This window comes from Lissotriton helveticus, chromosome 9 (genome assembly GCF_964261635.1).
Source record: "Lissotriton helveticus chromosome 9, aLisHel1.1, whole genome shotgun sequence".
NCBI classification, from domain to species: Eukaryota; Metazoa; Chordata; class Amphibia; order Caudata; family Salamandridae; genus Lissotriton; species Lissotriton helveticus.
Window position 1 is genome coordinate 1237937738 of NC_136070.1, and position 16536 is coordinate 1237954273.

General features: G+C 46.8%; 1 protein-coding gene across 1 annotated transcript in view; it reads right to left on the bottom strand.

Moving 5' to 3' along the window:
* CHCHD6 (coiled-coil-helix-coiled-coil-helix domain containing 6) overlaps positions 1-16536 on the bottom strand; it is an 890347-nt gene that overhangs the window by 844894 nt on the left and 28917 nt on the right. Inside the window, exon 3 of the mRNA XM_078661730.1 lies at positions 650-719. Within this exon, the coding sequence (XP_078517856.1) occupies positions 650-719 (70 nt within the window). The remainder of the gene's footprint in view (positions 1-649; positions 720-16536) is intronic.

Below are 16536 nucleotides of genomic sequence, written 5' to 3' on the forward strand. Positions count from 1 at the left end.
AACTTTGCCATACAGCTCCATTATGTTTGACAGAGCCGTAAGCCAAAGTTCCAATACATTGGCGGGAACCACCTTGACAGCGATTCCTGTCAATGGCAGAAAAGTCAGTGGGGTTCACAGACATTTCTAAATTTGGCTGACGGGTAGTCCATTAAGACAATGGAGTAATTTACTTAATTGCCAAAATCAAAATCCGCCCCAATGCTGTTAATTATCTCAAAGGTGATCGCCAATAATGAGGATTTTTCAATGTACAATTCTAAAGGGTGGATTCATAAAGTGCTAGAGTCACTTTCATTTCTCCCACACACATGGTCTCCTAAGAGATTTTATTTAGTCTCCTAAGAGATTTTATTTAGTCTCCTAAGAGATTTTATTTTGATTTCTTGGGCTCCTGAAAATGGTCATATTGAATGTGTATTTTTAATGTGCTTGTCATACAGAAAAGTCAATCTTTTCATATAGAGGCCAAGAGGGAGCGATACAACAGACTTGATTGTAAAGTTCCATAGCAGTATTGACGGATGTTCCCCATTAAGGTAATATGGTCATGTCAAAGCCCATTGACATCCTAGCCTGCCTACCCACAAACACCTTCAGAGAAGGACCATGGCTATTCCTTCCTAAAATACCCAGTGATCACACTCACCTCCTGTACAGATTCTCTTCACCCTCGCTGGGTCTCTTGGACGAGCTGGATGATTTTTGGTGATCGCAACCTTGAATAAAGAAAGGAGGAAAATAATTAATCGCAGTGAAATAATATCTAATATCATCACATGAGTAGCACCTGAGGAAACAGTGCAAAGTACACACCTCAGAAGACCTAAACAGACAAGCATTTGAAATGCAATAGGTCTCGCAGCATTAGAGTTAGTGCATTTAGAATTGTTTATGGGTTTTTTGTTGTAAATCTTTTGCATTTTTATTTTTTGTAGCCAATGCTAAAGAATTACAAATCAAAAAAGCAATAAACAATTGTAAAAGCTGTAACTAAAAATCCTGTGAGACCTATTGCACTGTGTGAGGGTGAGGTGTTGAGGGTGAGTGAGGGTGGGGGTGAGTGAGGAGTTGAGTGTGAGTGAGGTGTTGAGGGTGAGTGAGGTGTTGAGGGTGAGTGAGAGTCAGAGTGAGTGAGGGTGAGGGTGAGGGAGGGTTATTGTGAGTTAGGGTGAGGGGTTGAGGGTGGGTGAGGGTGAGGGTGAGGTGTTGAGGGTGAGTGAGGATGAGTGAGGGTGAGTGAGGGGTTGAGGGTGAGTGAGGGTGAGTGAGGGTGACTGAGTGTGAGTGAGGGTGACTGAGTGTGAGTGAGGGTGAGTGAGGGTGAGTGAGGGTGAGTGAGGGTGAGGGTGAGTGAGGGTGAGGTGTTGAGGGTGAGGTGTTGAGGGTGAGGTGTTGAGGGTGAGGTGTTGAGGGTGAGGTGTTGAGGGTGAGGTGTTGAGGGTGAGGTGTTGAGGGTGAGGTGTTGAGGGTGATTGAGTGTGAGTTAGTGAGGGTGAGGTGTTGAGTGTTAGTGATGGTGAGGTGTTGAGGGTGAGTGAGGGTGAGGGTGAGTGAGGGGGAGGGGGAGGCGTTGAGGATGAGTGAGGTGTTTAGGGTGAAGTGTTGAGGGTGTGGGTGAGGAATTGAGGGTGAGGGAGGGTGAGTGTGGGTGAATTGTTGAGGGTGAGTGATTGAGGGTGAGGTGTTGAGGCTGATGTTTTGTGGGTGAGTGAGGGTGAGATGTTGATGGTGAGTGAAGGTGAGGTGTTGGGTGAGGCGTTGAGGGTGAGTGAAGTTGAGGGTGGTTGAGTGAGGATGAGTGAGAGTGAGGGTGAGTGAGGAGTTGAGGGTGAGTGAGTGAGGGTGAGGTGTTGAGGGTGAGTGAGGGTGAGTGAGTGTGTGGTGTTGAGGGTGATTGAGGATGAGTGAGAGTGAGGGTGAGTGAGGATTTGAGGGTGAGGCGTTGAGGGCGAGGCGTTGCGGGTGAGTGAGGGTGAGAGTGATTGAGTGTGAGTGAGTGTCAGTGAGGGTGAGGTGTTGAGTGTGAGTGAGGATGAGTGTGAGTGATGGTGAGTCAGGTGTTGAGGGTGAGTGAGGTGTATGAATGCAATGTATGAATGAATGAATGAATGAATGAATGAATGTGCAATGTTTTCTTTTTTATTAATTATCACGCACACGGACTGCTTATTTTAAACTAAATAGTCCTATTGCAGAGCTCTTCGCTAGCAGTACTACGGATTTTACTTGTAAATATAAAAAGCTCTTATGCGTAAAACATCAGTCTCTGCTGTAAAAATAAACAGATCACCGTGGCGTGTTCGCAATGCACAGCCATAGCTCTACTTAAAATGTATGTTATACCACAGGGTGTAGACATATGTTGTCGGGATGCCAAACATTTTTAAACACAATTGCAGGAGGTGAAAATACTATAGTTTAAATAACCAACCGGTGTGCAGCACCAATAGAGCCCGCGTTTCCCAGAGAGCCGAACCGGTTCCTCAGTTGCATGGCAGCGGTTTAAACTACATTTATGCTAAATCAGAAGGGATGTGGCGGCAACGATACCAAATCCAGTTTTAGCTACCTCTGTGCGCGTAGCTTTGTATCTGTGCACATCATACACAGTACAAAAAAGACATCATTCCGTGCTAACAAAACAAATATGTTTTAGGTAATGTAAATAGTGCTGATAAAAAGCACGGTTACAACTACGGGTGAAATTGGCAATAAGTAAACCTGCATAAAGACGCACACCGTTTAACAGTTAAAAACCTTACATTTTAAAGTGCAAATCTGTAATATACCATAGCTAGGAATGTAATAAACGTAAGTGCTGTTTGTTAGTTAGCTCCGTATATTACCTCACACATAAATGTTTAGCGCTGCTTGAATTGTAAAAATAACTCCTGTGCCTGCCCACTAAAATATGCTTGTTCTTAAAAAAAACATGCGATCCCAAGCAGCAGCTGCGCTGAATACGTGACACAACGAGTGTCTGCTTACACATTTAAAAGCGAGTAAGGCACTCGTCTTTCTTTTTTTTACCAAAAAGTCTATAAAACATCGGGATTGCTAACAAAATATCACACGGAGTAGCGCTGCACATTAATAATAATTTCGAGCACTTTGCTATTTAGATTGTAACAGCGCAGCCTCCTCGATCCTTTTCAATTAGCATCAGCTACAATAGTTATATTCAGGGGGTACAACACGTTTAAAAGCATATTGTCCTCAAAAAAACTCCTGATCCCAAGCAGCAAACATGCGAAATACGTCCGACACAGGTTACAAAGCATATAGAGCCCTCCTCTTTCTATAACTAAATTGCTTGTTTTTAAAAAAAACACATGATCCCAAGCAGCAGCCGCGCTGAATACGTGACACAACGAGTGTCTGCTTACAGATTTAAAGGCGAGTAAGACGTGTAAGGCTATAAAACATCGGGACAGCTAACAAAACCTCACGTGCTTAAACAAACAAGAACATCGCCAAAAGAAACAAGACGGAGGGAAGAGAGGGGAGGGGGGAGGAGAAATGCGACACGGCGGGAAGGGGCAGGCAGGATGACTCAGGGGAGGGGGCGGAGCGGGGCAGAGCGGCATGTGGGTGTGAAGAAGCCGGGCCTTTGAAGTGAAGCTAAGCTTCACTTCAAAGGTGTCGGAGGAATGCGGGCGGCTGTGCACGCGCTTTTAAGCTCAATGCACATGCGCATTGAGCTTAAAAGTCACGGGCACTGCAAGGAATCGCCACGATTCCTTGCAAGTTAGATAAAGAGTCGATGAGCCCCTATAGTCTCGCTTGCTCGATGCGCATGCGCATCGACAGGCGAGACCTAAAAAACATTACTTTAGCCACAGGAAGCCACCACAGCTCCCAGGTTTGTAACCAACACAGAAGTAAAATATATCTGGGAAAATGACAGCTCTATAGCTCAATGCTCTTTCAGGAAAGCCCTGAAAACACACCTGTATGTTAAACCCTGCTGATCTGCCTTGAGCCCACGCTAAATAAGTTCCAGTCATAAGCGCTACGAGGCCTCCGGGTACACAGCGCTATACAAGTGTAGTTTCATTCATTCAATGCTATCTAGCAAACATTCAGTCACATTACTGAAGGATAGTAAATATTAGTTTACTATAATAGCGCTTAAAGATTTAATGATTGGTGAGTGGATTTTTAAGTATAGCACACACTGCAGAGTAAATAACTTCTAAAAGGATGAGTAACATTTAGGGTGGATTTAGTGCTCTTGAGAACAAACTAGATTATAGATAGTGCTGGCTGAAGCTATCCATGTCAGTGCAGACATTCCCAGTCTGTGAATTTCAAAACATAAATCTCATTTAGGACGGGAATGGTCATTGAGAAGAGAGTAATTCAGATCTAGATTCTAAGCAACATCAGGATGGTAGTTTTAGATTCCAAATATATTTGAATGGAATTTCACTATGAAAAAGAATATACCCAATATCAGCACCATTATCTCTCCACTAACAAATATCTTAGGAGCTGCTCTCATGAAGTACAGCTGTTCAACCCATGAGTCAATGAATGTCAACCACAAAGGCAGTTAAAAGAGAAGGATAGGTGGAGAAAAGGAAAGGTTTGTGAAAGCTGAATGCAGCACCAACTACAACAGTTGAACTCCTCCTTTATCAAGAGAGGAAAGTTAGGCCAGGCTCTTTCCTCACAATGTTCTACATTCAAGAGCGCAATAGGGAGTCGAAATATAAAACTATAAAATAGTCAAGGCTAACAGTAGAGTCTGAATCAGGAAACGCTTTCCTCCCCTCTTTGAATATGTCCTGCTTCAGTATGCTCTCCACCTTTAGAACACTTTAATATCATCACGAGAGGTCTGAGAGCGGTTTCATCTCACTTCCCTCCACTTGAGAATCTTGCTGATCCACGTATCTCCATCCCTGGTTTTACTCATTCAGTCCCAACATCTGAGAGTGAAGAGGTCTTCATCAGCTTTCATTGCAGTGAATCCCAGCACACACAGAATCACAGTTTCATTTCAAACATCTAGTCACTCCAGCCTGCTTCCCACGTGTGGTTGCTCCAGCAATTTCAGATGTACCTACACCAACTATTCATCTATCCAGGTTAGGTGGCACTCCATGGGGGCTGCATATTCTGCAGAGGCAATAGGATGGTGTGCCTTGCTCATGGCAGTCATCCAGATCATTGGGCACTTGCTCACCAGAATCTCGGCTGGCTGCACGTTCCATCAACCAAACCACCAAATAGTCATCATTATAGCCAGTGATGAACTCCAATAATAGTCCCTATAATATTTGTTTTTCATCACAAGTACAATCCTCTGCTCTCCTGCTATCAAAGGCTAAGTTTGACTGCATCAGAGACCTGCTCTGTGCAAGAACAGCATATAATTCAGGACAAATGGGGTTTGCTTAGAATGCAGAAGTGGTGCTGGGAGACAACATTGTACATCACAGCATCCTTTCAATCTCTCAAGGTATCCAGGCTTCCTTTGACCCTTTAGAACAACACAGGCCTTTACTTATAGTTCACTGCAAGCCATAAACCACACAATGGGGTTGGTTCTAGGTGCAGCAAGCCCATAGGCATGCAAAGTAAGGCACCCATGAGAATCAACACAAACTAGCTGCATTTTGACTAAACACAAAGAGTTGAGAATCCTATAACAAATCTTACCAATTTGTCAGGTTAACTTTAAGGCTCGACAATGCCCACTTTTCTTGTTCAAGCAGTACTCCTATTCTGTTTGCAAAGGTGTTAACTACTGGTCTTTGGAAATTTATAAACTATTAATGAATACTTCAATACTTAAAGAAAGATATCCATAGCCGTGTAACAATAACATCTCAGGGCTTAAGGTAAAGTAGTGGGGGTTTTTTGCTAAAAAAGTGTTCACAGTATAATAACAGGAGCACTCTCAGTGAAAACGCATTGGAGACATTCTTGACAACGGTCTTACATCCAATGTGACACTAATGCATCTAATGCATATCGCGATATTCGGCATCTGGCAAGATGTTCTCAAAGTAGGAGTTCACGGGCTGTTGCAACCGTTCGTGCTGAGAAAGCTGCTGCTCGAGTCGAAAATCTACAGAAGAAGCGCCCTCTTGCGTGCCGCGTGGTGCAGTTCGCGCCTTTTTTGCAGCGTGGAACAAGCTCCCGGCTCTAAAAATCAGCACGGCGGACTAATTTCCGCCTGGTCATGGAACTCCACAGAATCTCGCAGGAAGTGAAACAGAGTTCTACCCACCCCTATTGTAAAGCACTTCAGCGCCTCATCAGGTGCTGTAAGCGCTATAAAAATGCACTTACAATCAGTGCTTTAAATGGAATAAAATAAGTGCAGGTACTCATCAATTGAGTTAGGGGTGTGGCTAGTGGGCGGGGCTAGGGGTGGAGTATGATACACACAAAATGCTCAGGCAGGATAAAGGACATTTTTACCTCCCGTGGCTTCCTTAATTGCCGCTCTCAGTGGGTCGCCTGGATTCCAGGGTGTGCACAAGGCACACCATAGAGTAAATGTGATTGACAGAGTAGTGTCTGAATGACATGAATACTGCTCTGTCAAGCTCAGCGTGAAGGTGAAATTCTTGACACCTACACGTCAAAGACATAATGCAACTGAGCTACTCTTGAAGGGTCCCGGTTCAGCAGGGGCTCAGCACGGGGCACTTTGGCTGCCAGAGTATCATAGAGGCTGGCGCCACCCTGCCTACGCAGAATTAGCAATTAAGAAAATATCAGACAATAGTACCGGTACTCTCCTTGGCGGCACTTAATGGGATAAAAATAAGAAGTGCCGGTACTCAGTACCGGCCCATTTAAAGCACTGCTTACAATACAATACTGCCACCTAGCCAGGGAGAGCCCAATTTTCAGCAGTGTGCTCCATGAGCTTGAGCAGACGTCACTGATTTCCCTGGACAGTCTCGGTTTTCAGAGGTCTGCCCTGGTGTCCCGAAACGTAACAATTTTAGATACATGTCGCGGTTTTTGAAGAAGGTGGAGTACCTGAATTATTGCACATCATACATACACATACTCCACATGCACCTCGTTAGCATGACATGCAGTTCATTAATCTTGACTCTAGGTTGCATTAGCCTCTCTAAAGCAGTAGAACCAGAGCTCAAATGGACCCTCAGTCATGGTCCAAGCACAGGGCAGGGGGAATTGGGAGCAGGGAGGAGGTCCTGCCAAAGGAAAAAGTTTTTTTAAATCAGTCTGGCACACTGAAAACCAGAGCAGCCAGGGGAAATCCAATGTCATGTTCATGGGGCACATGTATGCACACACATACTTTTAGTCCTACTTCTATGTTTAGCCTGTCCCTGTCTTTGCTTTTCAAAATTTGGTCGCCCCAATAAAAGCTCACAAATGCATTCGTTCTTCAGTTGGGCAGGTCTTTGATGTATTTTATTCTTCATACTGATGCATGTTTATTGTCTAAGAATGTTTCGAAGTTATTGTAAGAGGGCGTGTTGGAGCAATACAAAACTGAAAATACAAAATACAGGGTACAGTTTTGATGGCGGTTTTGTATCATGTCGCTTTTTATTTTGCGATTTTATTGCCATGTAATTGAGACCGAACGCCGGCCCCCCTTCCCTCCCCCTTAGAGGACGAGTCTGCATTACCGAAAGAATTCATACCCTCTTAGTCTGGAATGTGAGCTAACAGCAGGGAGCAGATTGCTTGCACACTGGGCTGAATAATGTACAACTGTGAGGAATTATGTGCTTCCCCCTGCCTTTGGATATGAAGCCTTGTGTTTTTATTACCCGATGCAACTGTAATTTGGTTAAAATTAAATAACATTAAAAAAAGGAGACAGTCGTTTAAATTTCAGGTCGCATTTTTATAGCCTCATTTTGTAAAACATGGAAATTGAAGGCACATACACTTTAAAGGTTGTCTTTTGCGAGTATTTCTGTCTAGTCTTTCTCTTGCAGCGGTGTAATACGCAGGTGTCCAGCACCGCGCGCGACACCTACATTTATATAGCCCTTACTACCCCTAATGAGGCATTTAGAGGAGATCTGAGCAATGTACACTGCTACTTAAAGTTTAGTATGCAAGGAGAGAGTACTTAATGTTGGTAACATCAGATCCTTACAATGCTATCTACAAAAAGGTGTACAGTAATACAAATATAAAAACTTCTTTTGAGTGGCCATAAGATTTTCGACCACACACTCAAACATTACTGCACCTCAATATTAAAAATGCTTTTTATTCCACCTGCATGAACATAACTTGTTTTAAATAGTGTCATCATCGGAACAAGTGACAAACTGGATTCCCTACAGATGGGTTAGGGCCACCAGAAGGATCTGCAGTTGTTTGTCTAGGACAGTTGTTCCTAAACTTTTTCAACCCGCGGCTCCCTTGACCCATTAACCATTGCCCGTGGCTCCCCACTGTTACTTTTTTATGAGGGTGGGGGGGATGTAAGCCCGGACTCAGGAGTATTTGCATTTTTCTCCCTGAAAATAAGTGGGATGAAGCAGATGAATGTATTATAATCATATACGCAGGGTGTTTCGTACTACTAAGGCGGTGTTTCTAATAAAATATTCAAAGTTACACTTCTTTGCCCATGCCTTCTTTAGAGTACCCTTTCAAACTTTTTTATCCCACTTACAGTGATAAATAGCTCCCCTAAGCATGTAGGCCCCATTGCCAAAGTGTTTCTGCGCTTGAAGAATATTTGCATGCACTTTCATTTCTACTCATGTCATACGCGCCAACACACCTGTCTCAGCAGGGTGACTCACAATTTTTAAACTACATACAGCTTTATTTTTGCTTTCTCCTCCATAAAATTGCCTACAAATCAATGCAAGTAAAATAAGTTCCTCTGATTTTTTTTTGATTTTTTTTTTTTTAAACGCTCCTGTTCCAAAATGTTGCCATTATGCGGTATATGGTGTTTTACTTCCCTGTGCTCAAGGAGAGAGCAGGCATGTCTGGAAATGTGTGTGTACTGAAATAAATGATATGTTTACTGGAAGTACCGATGATTCAAGTACAAAGGTCAATACTTAATAATAATTAATAGACAGGACAACTGTACTTTTCTGATAACTTGCATTGATGTAAAATGCATTTGGGGAAAAAAACAAAACTATTAACGAGTCTAACAAAATTAATCAGGAATAATCCGCTTACTTTTGGGAGTGTTGGAACATGGGGATCCAGTGAAATTTGGAGGTCATCTCGCTCGACATGCCATCAACTAAGCAATATGTTTACAGCTTTAGGCATGCCACATACAAATCATTGACGTATTCCATTTAAGTATTATTAGTTTAGCTGAAGCCAACAGAACCTCCAACATTAAATGCATTAAAGTGCTTGGTGCGCGGCTCCCCTGGCTAGGTTTGACAGCTCCCCAGGGAGCCACGGTGCACAGTTTGGGAACCACTGGTCTAGGATATTCTTTGAGATCCATAGAATCACTGTGAGTGGACGATAGTTACTTAAAACGAGAGATGGGCAAGAGACGTTTTCTTGAAAAGGAGCATCAGCAGTGAATTGTTTTTAATGGTTTTGGGGAGGAAGGGTCCGAGGGCAAGGCTAGATTTCTGAAATATCATTTTGGATACATTAAGGTTTACTGGCTCCTTCACCACGGGTGCAGGAAGGATGTTCATGTCCAAACAGGTAGGCCGGATCTCATAAGGCAATAGGGTAATCTGAACCTCTTTGACCTGTGGGAAAGAGGAGACTGCAATCCTCAGAAATCCAGGCACTCATATATTCTAGGAAAGCTATTCATCATTTATATTATCAAATGTATTCGTGAAGAATACATTAGAAGAGCCAACTAAGTCACTGTCAAGTGTCAACCTGCAAATAACAATTAGAATATAAACATTGTCAGCAACACAATTCGACTAATTTTGCTCACCATGTTTATACCCCGTTGCAAGCATAATGCAAAAAAGCAAGTCGTCTTTTAAGGGGAACAAAGCACAATGGCTCCAATAATTTCTTCGGCTGTTCCCTTTGCACTGAAGGAAAACACCAATTCCATAAGCAAAAGGACCAGGGGCCAGACTGGTGTTCCTGAGATATTAGGAAGCGTGCACAGACCGCTAAGATAAGCGGTAAACCAATTATCTTCTACCTTCATCACCAGATGGTCTTAAGGTAAGTCATTCATCAATGAAAGATTCAACTTTCCATATGAAGTGGAAATTAGGCCTTTTCCCAGTGCAGGTAAACCTTCATAGGGAAAGCAAGCAATGACGGCACGAGACGTCCAAACAGTAAATAAGCCAAATATGAGGTCGATAGAATGTTAAACAGATAAGGAGTGAAACAGTCCTATAGACAAGTCATTGATCTCAACTGAAGTCAGTCTCGAGTCAATGTTCAACTATTCAGAAAAATGGCGAGAAAACGAGTAAAACAGCCAGGTATCACCTGGACCAACATGACAGCAACAAATCCCAGATAGCCAGGGCATGATGCCAAAGAATGAAGATGCTAGCATGATGGAGGTAAGAAACAGATTCAGGGGCACAGTCAATTCTTTCTAAGTGCAAGGAGAGTCCAAGGGTTAGGAGGTGGAGCCTGCCTTTTAAGTTAACTATTTATTCTTTGAGGATCTGAGCAGGATACCATAATGCACACAATCGTGGGGGTGGGGGGGGCAGCAAGCTCCACTGGAGCGAAGTGTAAGTGATTTAAGCTTTGTTCCTAGAGCGAACGGCTTTCATTTCATGGTTGAAAATAAGATGTACACAGAGAAATCTTAAACTGCAAAAGATCCACTCAAAATATGGTCTACCCACGCTGAGTCTATCAGACTTGTGCCAAGGTCAATAATAACAAGCATTTACAATGCAATGGTCTCGGCATTGTTAAAGTTAGAGCTATTGGCATTGCTCATGACATTATTTTTATTTATGTTTTTGTTTGTAAAACATAAATAAATGCCATTTACAATGCCAATAGCTTAATCGCTCGCAAATGCCAGACCTATTGCATTTGCACCCACACAGAGCCACCCACACAAAGCCACCCACACACACATACAGAGCCACCTACACAGAGTCATTCACATAGAGCCACCTACACACAAAGAGCCACCCACACAGAGCCACCCACACACACACACAGAGCCACCTACACACACACAGAGCCAGCCACACAGAGCCACCCACACAGAGCCACCTACACACACAGAGCCACCCACACACACACACACACAGAGCCACCCACACAGAGCCACCTACTCACACAGAGCCACCCACACACACACACAGACAGAGCCACCCACACACAGAGCCACACACACCTTCAATGCCATCACAAGGAAAACCCCTGTGCAGCAGGGATGTTGATTAGCCAAAGTAGATTCACCTAAATGCCAGAGATACAGCAAGTGACGTCACTGTACCTTTTACCTTCAGTGCCATCACAAGGAAAACCCCTCTGTAGCCCCCTTTGCTACTCATCAGCCTCCAGTTTGTTCTGTTCCTGCAGTTGCCTTAATTACAAATGACACCAGGGTAGCAAGGGCAGTGCTAGAGAATAGATACCATAGATCAAGCCAAGGTTAGACACTGATACCTCTCAGTTGGCGGCACACTGTGCAGAGGGAGGTGGATGTGTGCACAACAAGGTCGTAGTAACCGTTTTGGGACGGCTGTGTTCCTGATTAGAGTCTTGGTCAAATAATTACAGCTGGACTGATTCTACTGAACCAAGTCTGATTCGCATGACTGATCTCTGCTTGGAGTAGCACAGTGGGCAAACGGTGTGACCTAAAAAGCTAGTGTGTTGCACAGCTTTTTTAAATGTATATTTTATGAAGTTGTGATCGTCTATTTCTGATAACTATGTTGTTTACAGCCATTAGCAGTAGAGAGCCTCTAAAAGACTATATGATGTTTCTTTACAATACAAATTGCTTGATCTCTATATTACTTTGTGATCCATTGTCAGTCTAAAGGGCAGTTTGCTTGTCCAGTGCTTTAACATACCCTCTTGCATTTGGTATAGAGGGGTAGCGCTCGTATTTGACATCAATGGAGGTTAAAACATCTCCCGTTCCAAGATGGTCGCCTCATTTGGCTATGGCAAATAGCCCAGAGGTCACCAAGCCTGCCTGTCGTGTTGTTCTTCCTCTATGTTGCCCCTCCAGCTGTCTTGGAGACAGCATGCACCAGCTTGGTCTGCTTTTTTTTTTCACAACAAAATGTTATTGATTTTATAGATCGGGTAAAGCAAAACTGCAGTCCTCCACAGTCAGGAGAATCCTGCCACAATGTTAAGTATACAGAAGCAAAATGCAAGCCCAATCAGAAACAACCCCACCACCACACACCCCCCAAGAGCCCACTACCCACCCCTTATCCCTCCCTAACCCCATGCACGTGATCATTGCCAGTCACTAGTAATCGGTCGGATCCAGTAATAGAGCCAGTGTCTCTTCAGGCCCGCTGCCCGTCCACTGAATCTGTTTCGTCGTCATCCGGTTCCACCGGGGGATCCAGTGTCAAACCCCTATATTCCGCCCACCTCTTCCAGATCTTGAAATGTTTACGGGGGCAGCCTCTTGCTTCAAACACCGGGCGCTCCAACCCCATGCAAAAATCAATCCCTGCTTTCCAAGCACTCAACGGGGGAGCCCGCTCACTCTTCCACGCTTGCGCCAAGTCCCGCTTGGCAATGACAAGGCCCAGCAGCAACAGATGACGCTTGTAAATGTTACCCCCAACACCCTCTAGGATATGGAGAAGGGCCAAATGAGGAGTCCGGGGAAGATCCCATCCCAGCACCTCCGACAGACAGCTCCATACACCCCGCCAGAATCGGGACAGACCAGCACAGGACCACACAGTATGTAGCAGCGTGCCCGTTTCAGTACCACATCGCAAGCACTCCGGGGACCCAATCAAACTCGCCTTCCACAATCGCTCTCGCGTATAGTAGGCCCTGTGTAGATATTTGAACTGAATCAGGCGCAAGCGCACCGCAATAGCTGCACCCCGCGGAGACTCCAGAGCCCCCCTCCAATCATCCTCGTCCAGTGGGCCAACGTCCCGCTCCCAGGCCTCTTGCAGTTTTAGGAGGGAGGAGAAGCAGTGAGTGACCAATGTTTGGTATATGCGGGACACTTTCTTATCGCCTAGATCTCCCATAAAAACCTTAGCCTCCAGAGGGCTGAACTCCGGCAGTGACTCCAGGCCCACCAAGCTAGGTCCAAGTGCGTGGCGAAGCTGAAGATATCTAAAAAATTGGGTTTTGGGCATATGATACTCAACTCTGAGCTCCTGAAACGACTTGAGTGCTGTACCGGATACAACATGTCCTAGCGATGAGATCCCAATTGAGTCCCATCCGTCAAACCCCGACAGCGTGGCCAACGCGGGGAGTTGCCCATTACGCCACAGTGGGGTCTCGGCGGTCAGTCTGCCCCACCAACCCATGCGGCGCAGCGCTTGTCGCCATATCGTAAATACCACCTGGGTGGCACGGGGCAGTCGCCGCCGCAGTCTGGCCGAGTAGAGAATCGTGTGCAGAGTGTGGCCCCCCCATCAGCAGGTGCTCCAATGCGTATGCAGGGTCCCCTCTATCTCCATACCACCATTTGTTTAGGACCAACAAGTGGGAGGCCTGGTAGTAGGACAGTACGTCCGACGTCGCAAGCCCGCCACAGTAAGTGGAGAGAAAACACGTACGCAACGCCACTCTGGCGGCGCCCCCAGCCCATAAGAAGCGTCCTAAGGCCGAGTTAACCTGCCGAAACCACTGGGGTGCAATCGAATGCGGGTGATTCTGTAGTTGGTATAAGAGGCGCGGGAGTGCAACCATCTTAAATATTGCAGACCTGCCAAAAATAGTAAGGGGCATTCGCGCCCACGTTTTAAGGTCCGATTGGACTTTATCCCAGACCGGCACCACATTTCGCTCCCAGGAGATCGACGCAGATTCTGATAAGAACACACCCAGATACAACAGGCCTCCAACCGCCACCTTCAGGGCCGACGCCCAGTGGCCCGCTCACGCTCCATCGCCCAATACCCATAGGGTGGACTTACGCGGGTTGAGGTACAGACCTGAGACTTCTCCGAAGATGCGCATAATTTCTAAAACCCGCGGGCCTGACCTATCCAGGTCTGTAAGGAAGAAAAGGACGTCGTCCGCAAACAGCGCAATCCTATCAGTGCGTCCCCCGTCCCATCTAAAACCATGCAACTGAGCATCAATGCGCACCCAGGAGGCAAGGGGTTCCATAGCTAACGCGAACAGGTAAGGGGAGAGCGGGCAGCCCTGACGGGTCCCCCGCCCGATTGGAAAACGTGCGGAAACGGCACCGAGACCCGCACGGCCGCCGTGATGTCAGTGTAGAGCAGCCGAACATATGAGATAAAAACCGGGCCCAGGTTAAGGTGAGGCAGGAGTGCAAACAAATAGGCCCAACTCACGGAGTCGAACGCCCTATCTATATCCGCTAGCAACAGGGCCGCCCGCTCACCCGTGTCCCCCATCGCATCTATGGACGTCTGGGCCCGTCTAACATTATGTCGTGTCGACCTGTGCGGCATAAAGCCCGCCTGGTCCGGTTGTACCAGATCCGCCACGTAGGGGAGAAGCCGGTTCGCCAGCACTTTTGCCAGTAGTTTAGCCTCTATGTTAAGCAGCGATATGGGGCGATACGAGTCGTGCTTAGCAGGCGGCCTTCCCGGTTTCTGGAACACCACCACCTCAGCATGTCGCCAATCAGCGGGCAACCGACCCGACTCACGCGCAGCCTCCAGGACCGCCTCGTAGTGAGTCCCTAGTTGGAGCTGGAACTTCTTGTAAAATTCGCACGGGAAGCCACTCTGTCCGGGCGCTTTACCTGTTTGAGTTGCGCCAGTGCGTCCCCCAACTCCTCCCCTGTAATAGGGAGGTCCAAAATCGCCTGCGCCTCGTCAGAGACAGCCCTCGGGGGCAGGTCAGCGATAAACTTGTCTGCTGCTTCGGCTGGGAGGCAGTCCTGTGGCGCATAAAGTTCCGCGTAGTATCGCGCGAAGCTAGCCGCCAGTTCTACCGGATCCGTTACAGTAGCTTGGTCTGCTTTTGCGGGTGGCATAGCTCCCGCCACTCTCCACCCGTGGTCTGTGTAGCGCCGCAACCGGATCGCTTAGAGGAAGGCGAAGAGGAGCGCAGGGAAAGTGTCTGTCGAGGGCCGAGGGAGAGGGCGAGGAGCTGATATTTCTGGAACTAACCGAGAATCCTGCCGAGGAAGAGAATGACGTTACCGCTTACGAGCGGCGCCTGCAGCAGGAGTACCTGCGGCGGAAAGAAGAGGAGGACGTGCGTCGGCGGGAGGCGGAGGCCGCGCGGGAAAGCAGCAGTGCACAGGTGTACCTCCGCGGACTACGGCTGCAGGTGAGGGCCAGGCAACTGCAGCACGACGCGTTCCGTGGCGCTGAACTTTCTGGTGGGCAAGGACACTTGCACATCAAAAACGCCCGAAAAGATGCACCAGTTCATGTAATGACGTTGATGGGCTAAAAACGACCGGAAAAACAAACGCGATTTCTTGTGCTTGCCATTTATATTTATACTACAAACTAGCAGCCCGTCCCGACGTTGTCCGGGTATGAAATAGAATGTGTGTATTTGGCAAGGGAAATTTATTTTAAAATCTCATGTTAGACAACATTTTTTGTTTCATTAGAATCGGGACGGAGAAGGCCCAGCTGCAGCCCTAGTTGATGTTAGCAGGTGCATGTAATTGGTGTAGTGATCTGCCGCCTGAGCCCGGCTACAGCCCTGGTTGATGTTAGCAGGCGCGTGTAATGTCGTTGAATGAGAGAGTTATCAGCCGCGGGTAAATCCGTTTAATGAGAGAGTTGAGTGACAGCGAGTAGGAGAGGCTGCAGTAATTGCCCCCGCAGACATGCTCATTTGCGTCTTCCCCCGCTTGAGGCCCAGATGCAGGCCTGGTTGATGTTATCAGGCGCGTGTAATTAGTGTACTGATCCACCGCCTGAGCCCGGCTAGAGCCCTGGTTGATGGTAGCAGGCGCGTGTAATTTCGTTGAATGAGAGAGTTCAGTAACAGCATGCAGGAGAGGCTGCAGTAACGTTACTTACCACGCCTCCAGCTGAACGCATTTGTCACGCCCCCAGCACACGGCCACAGCAGACGATCTTCTGATTAATGTACGACCCACATGGTATGACGGGCGGAACGTAGCACACGCCCCCAGCGTTTCTCATGCCCCCAACGTGCCCCTTGATGCGGCCCAATTGCGTTCACATGGCATGAAGGCCGGACACACGCCCCCAGCGTTTCTCACGCCCCCAGTGTGTCACCCCCCCAGCATGCCCCTTGATGCTGCGCAGCAACGTAATTGGCGCTTGTATGTACGACTCACAGGGCATGAAGGGCGAACACACGCCCCCAGCATTTGTCACGCCCCCAGCACACGCCCACAGCCCACGATATGATGGCTGTACCACACGCCCCCAGCGTTAGTCACGCCCCCAGTCTTCGCCCATAGCACAACGCAGACACGCCCACAAGGGA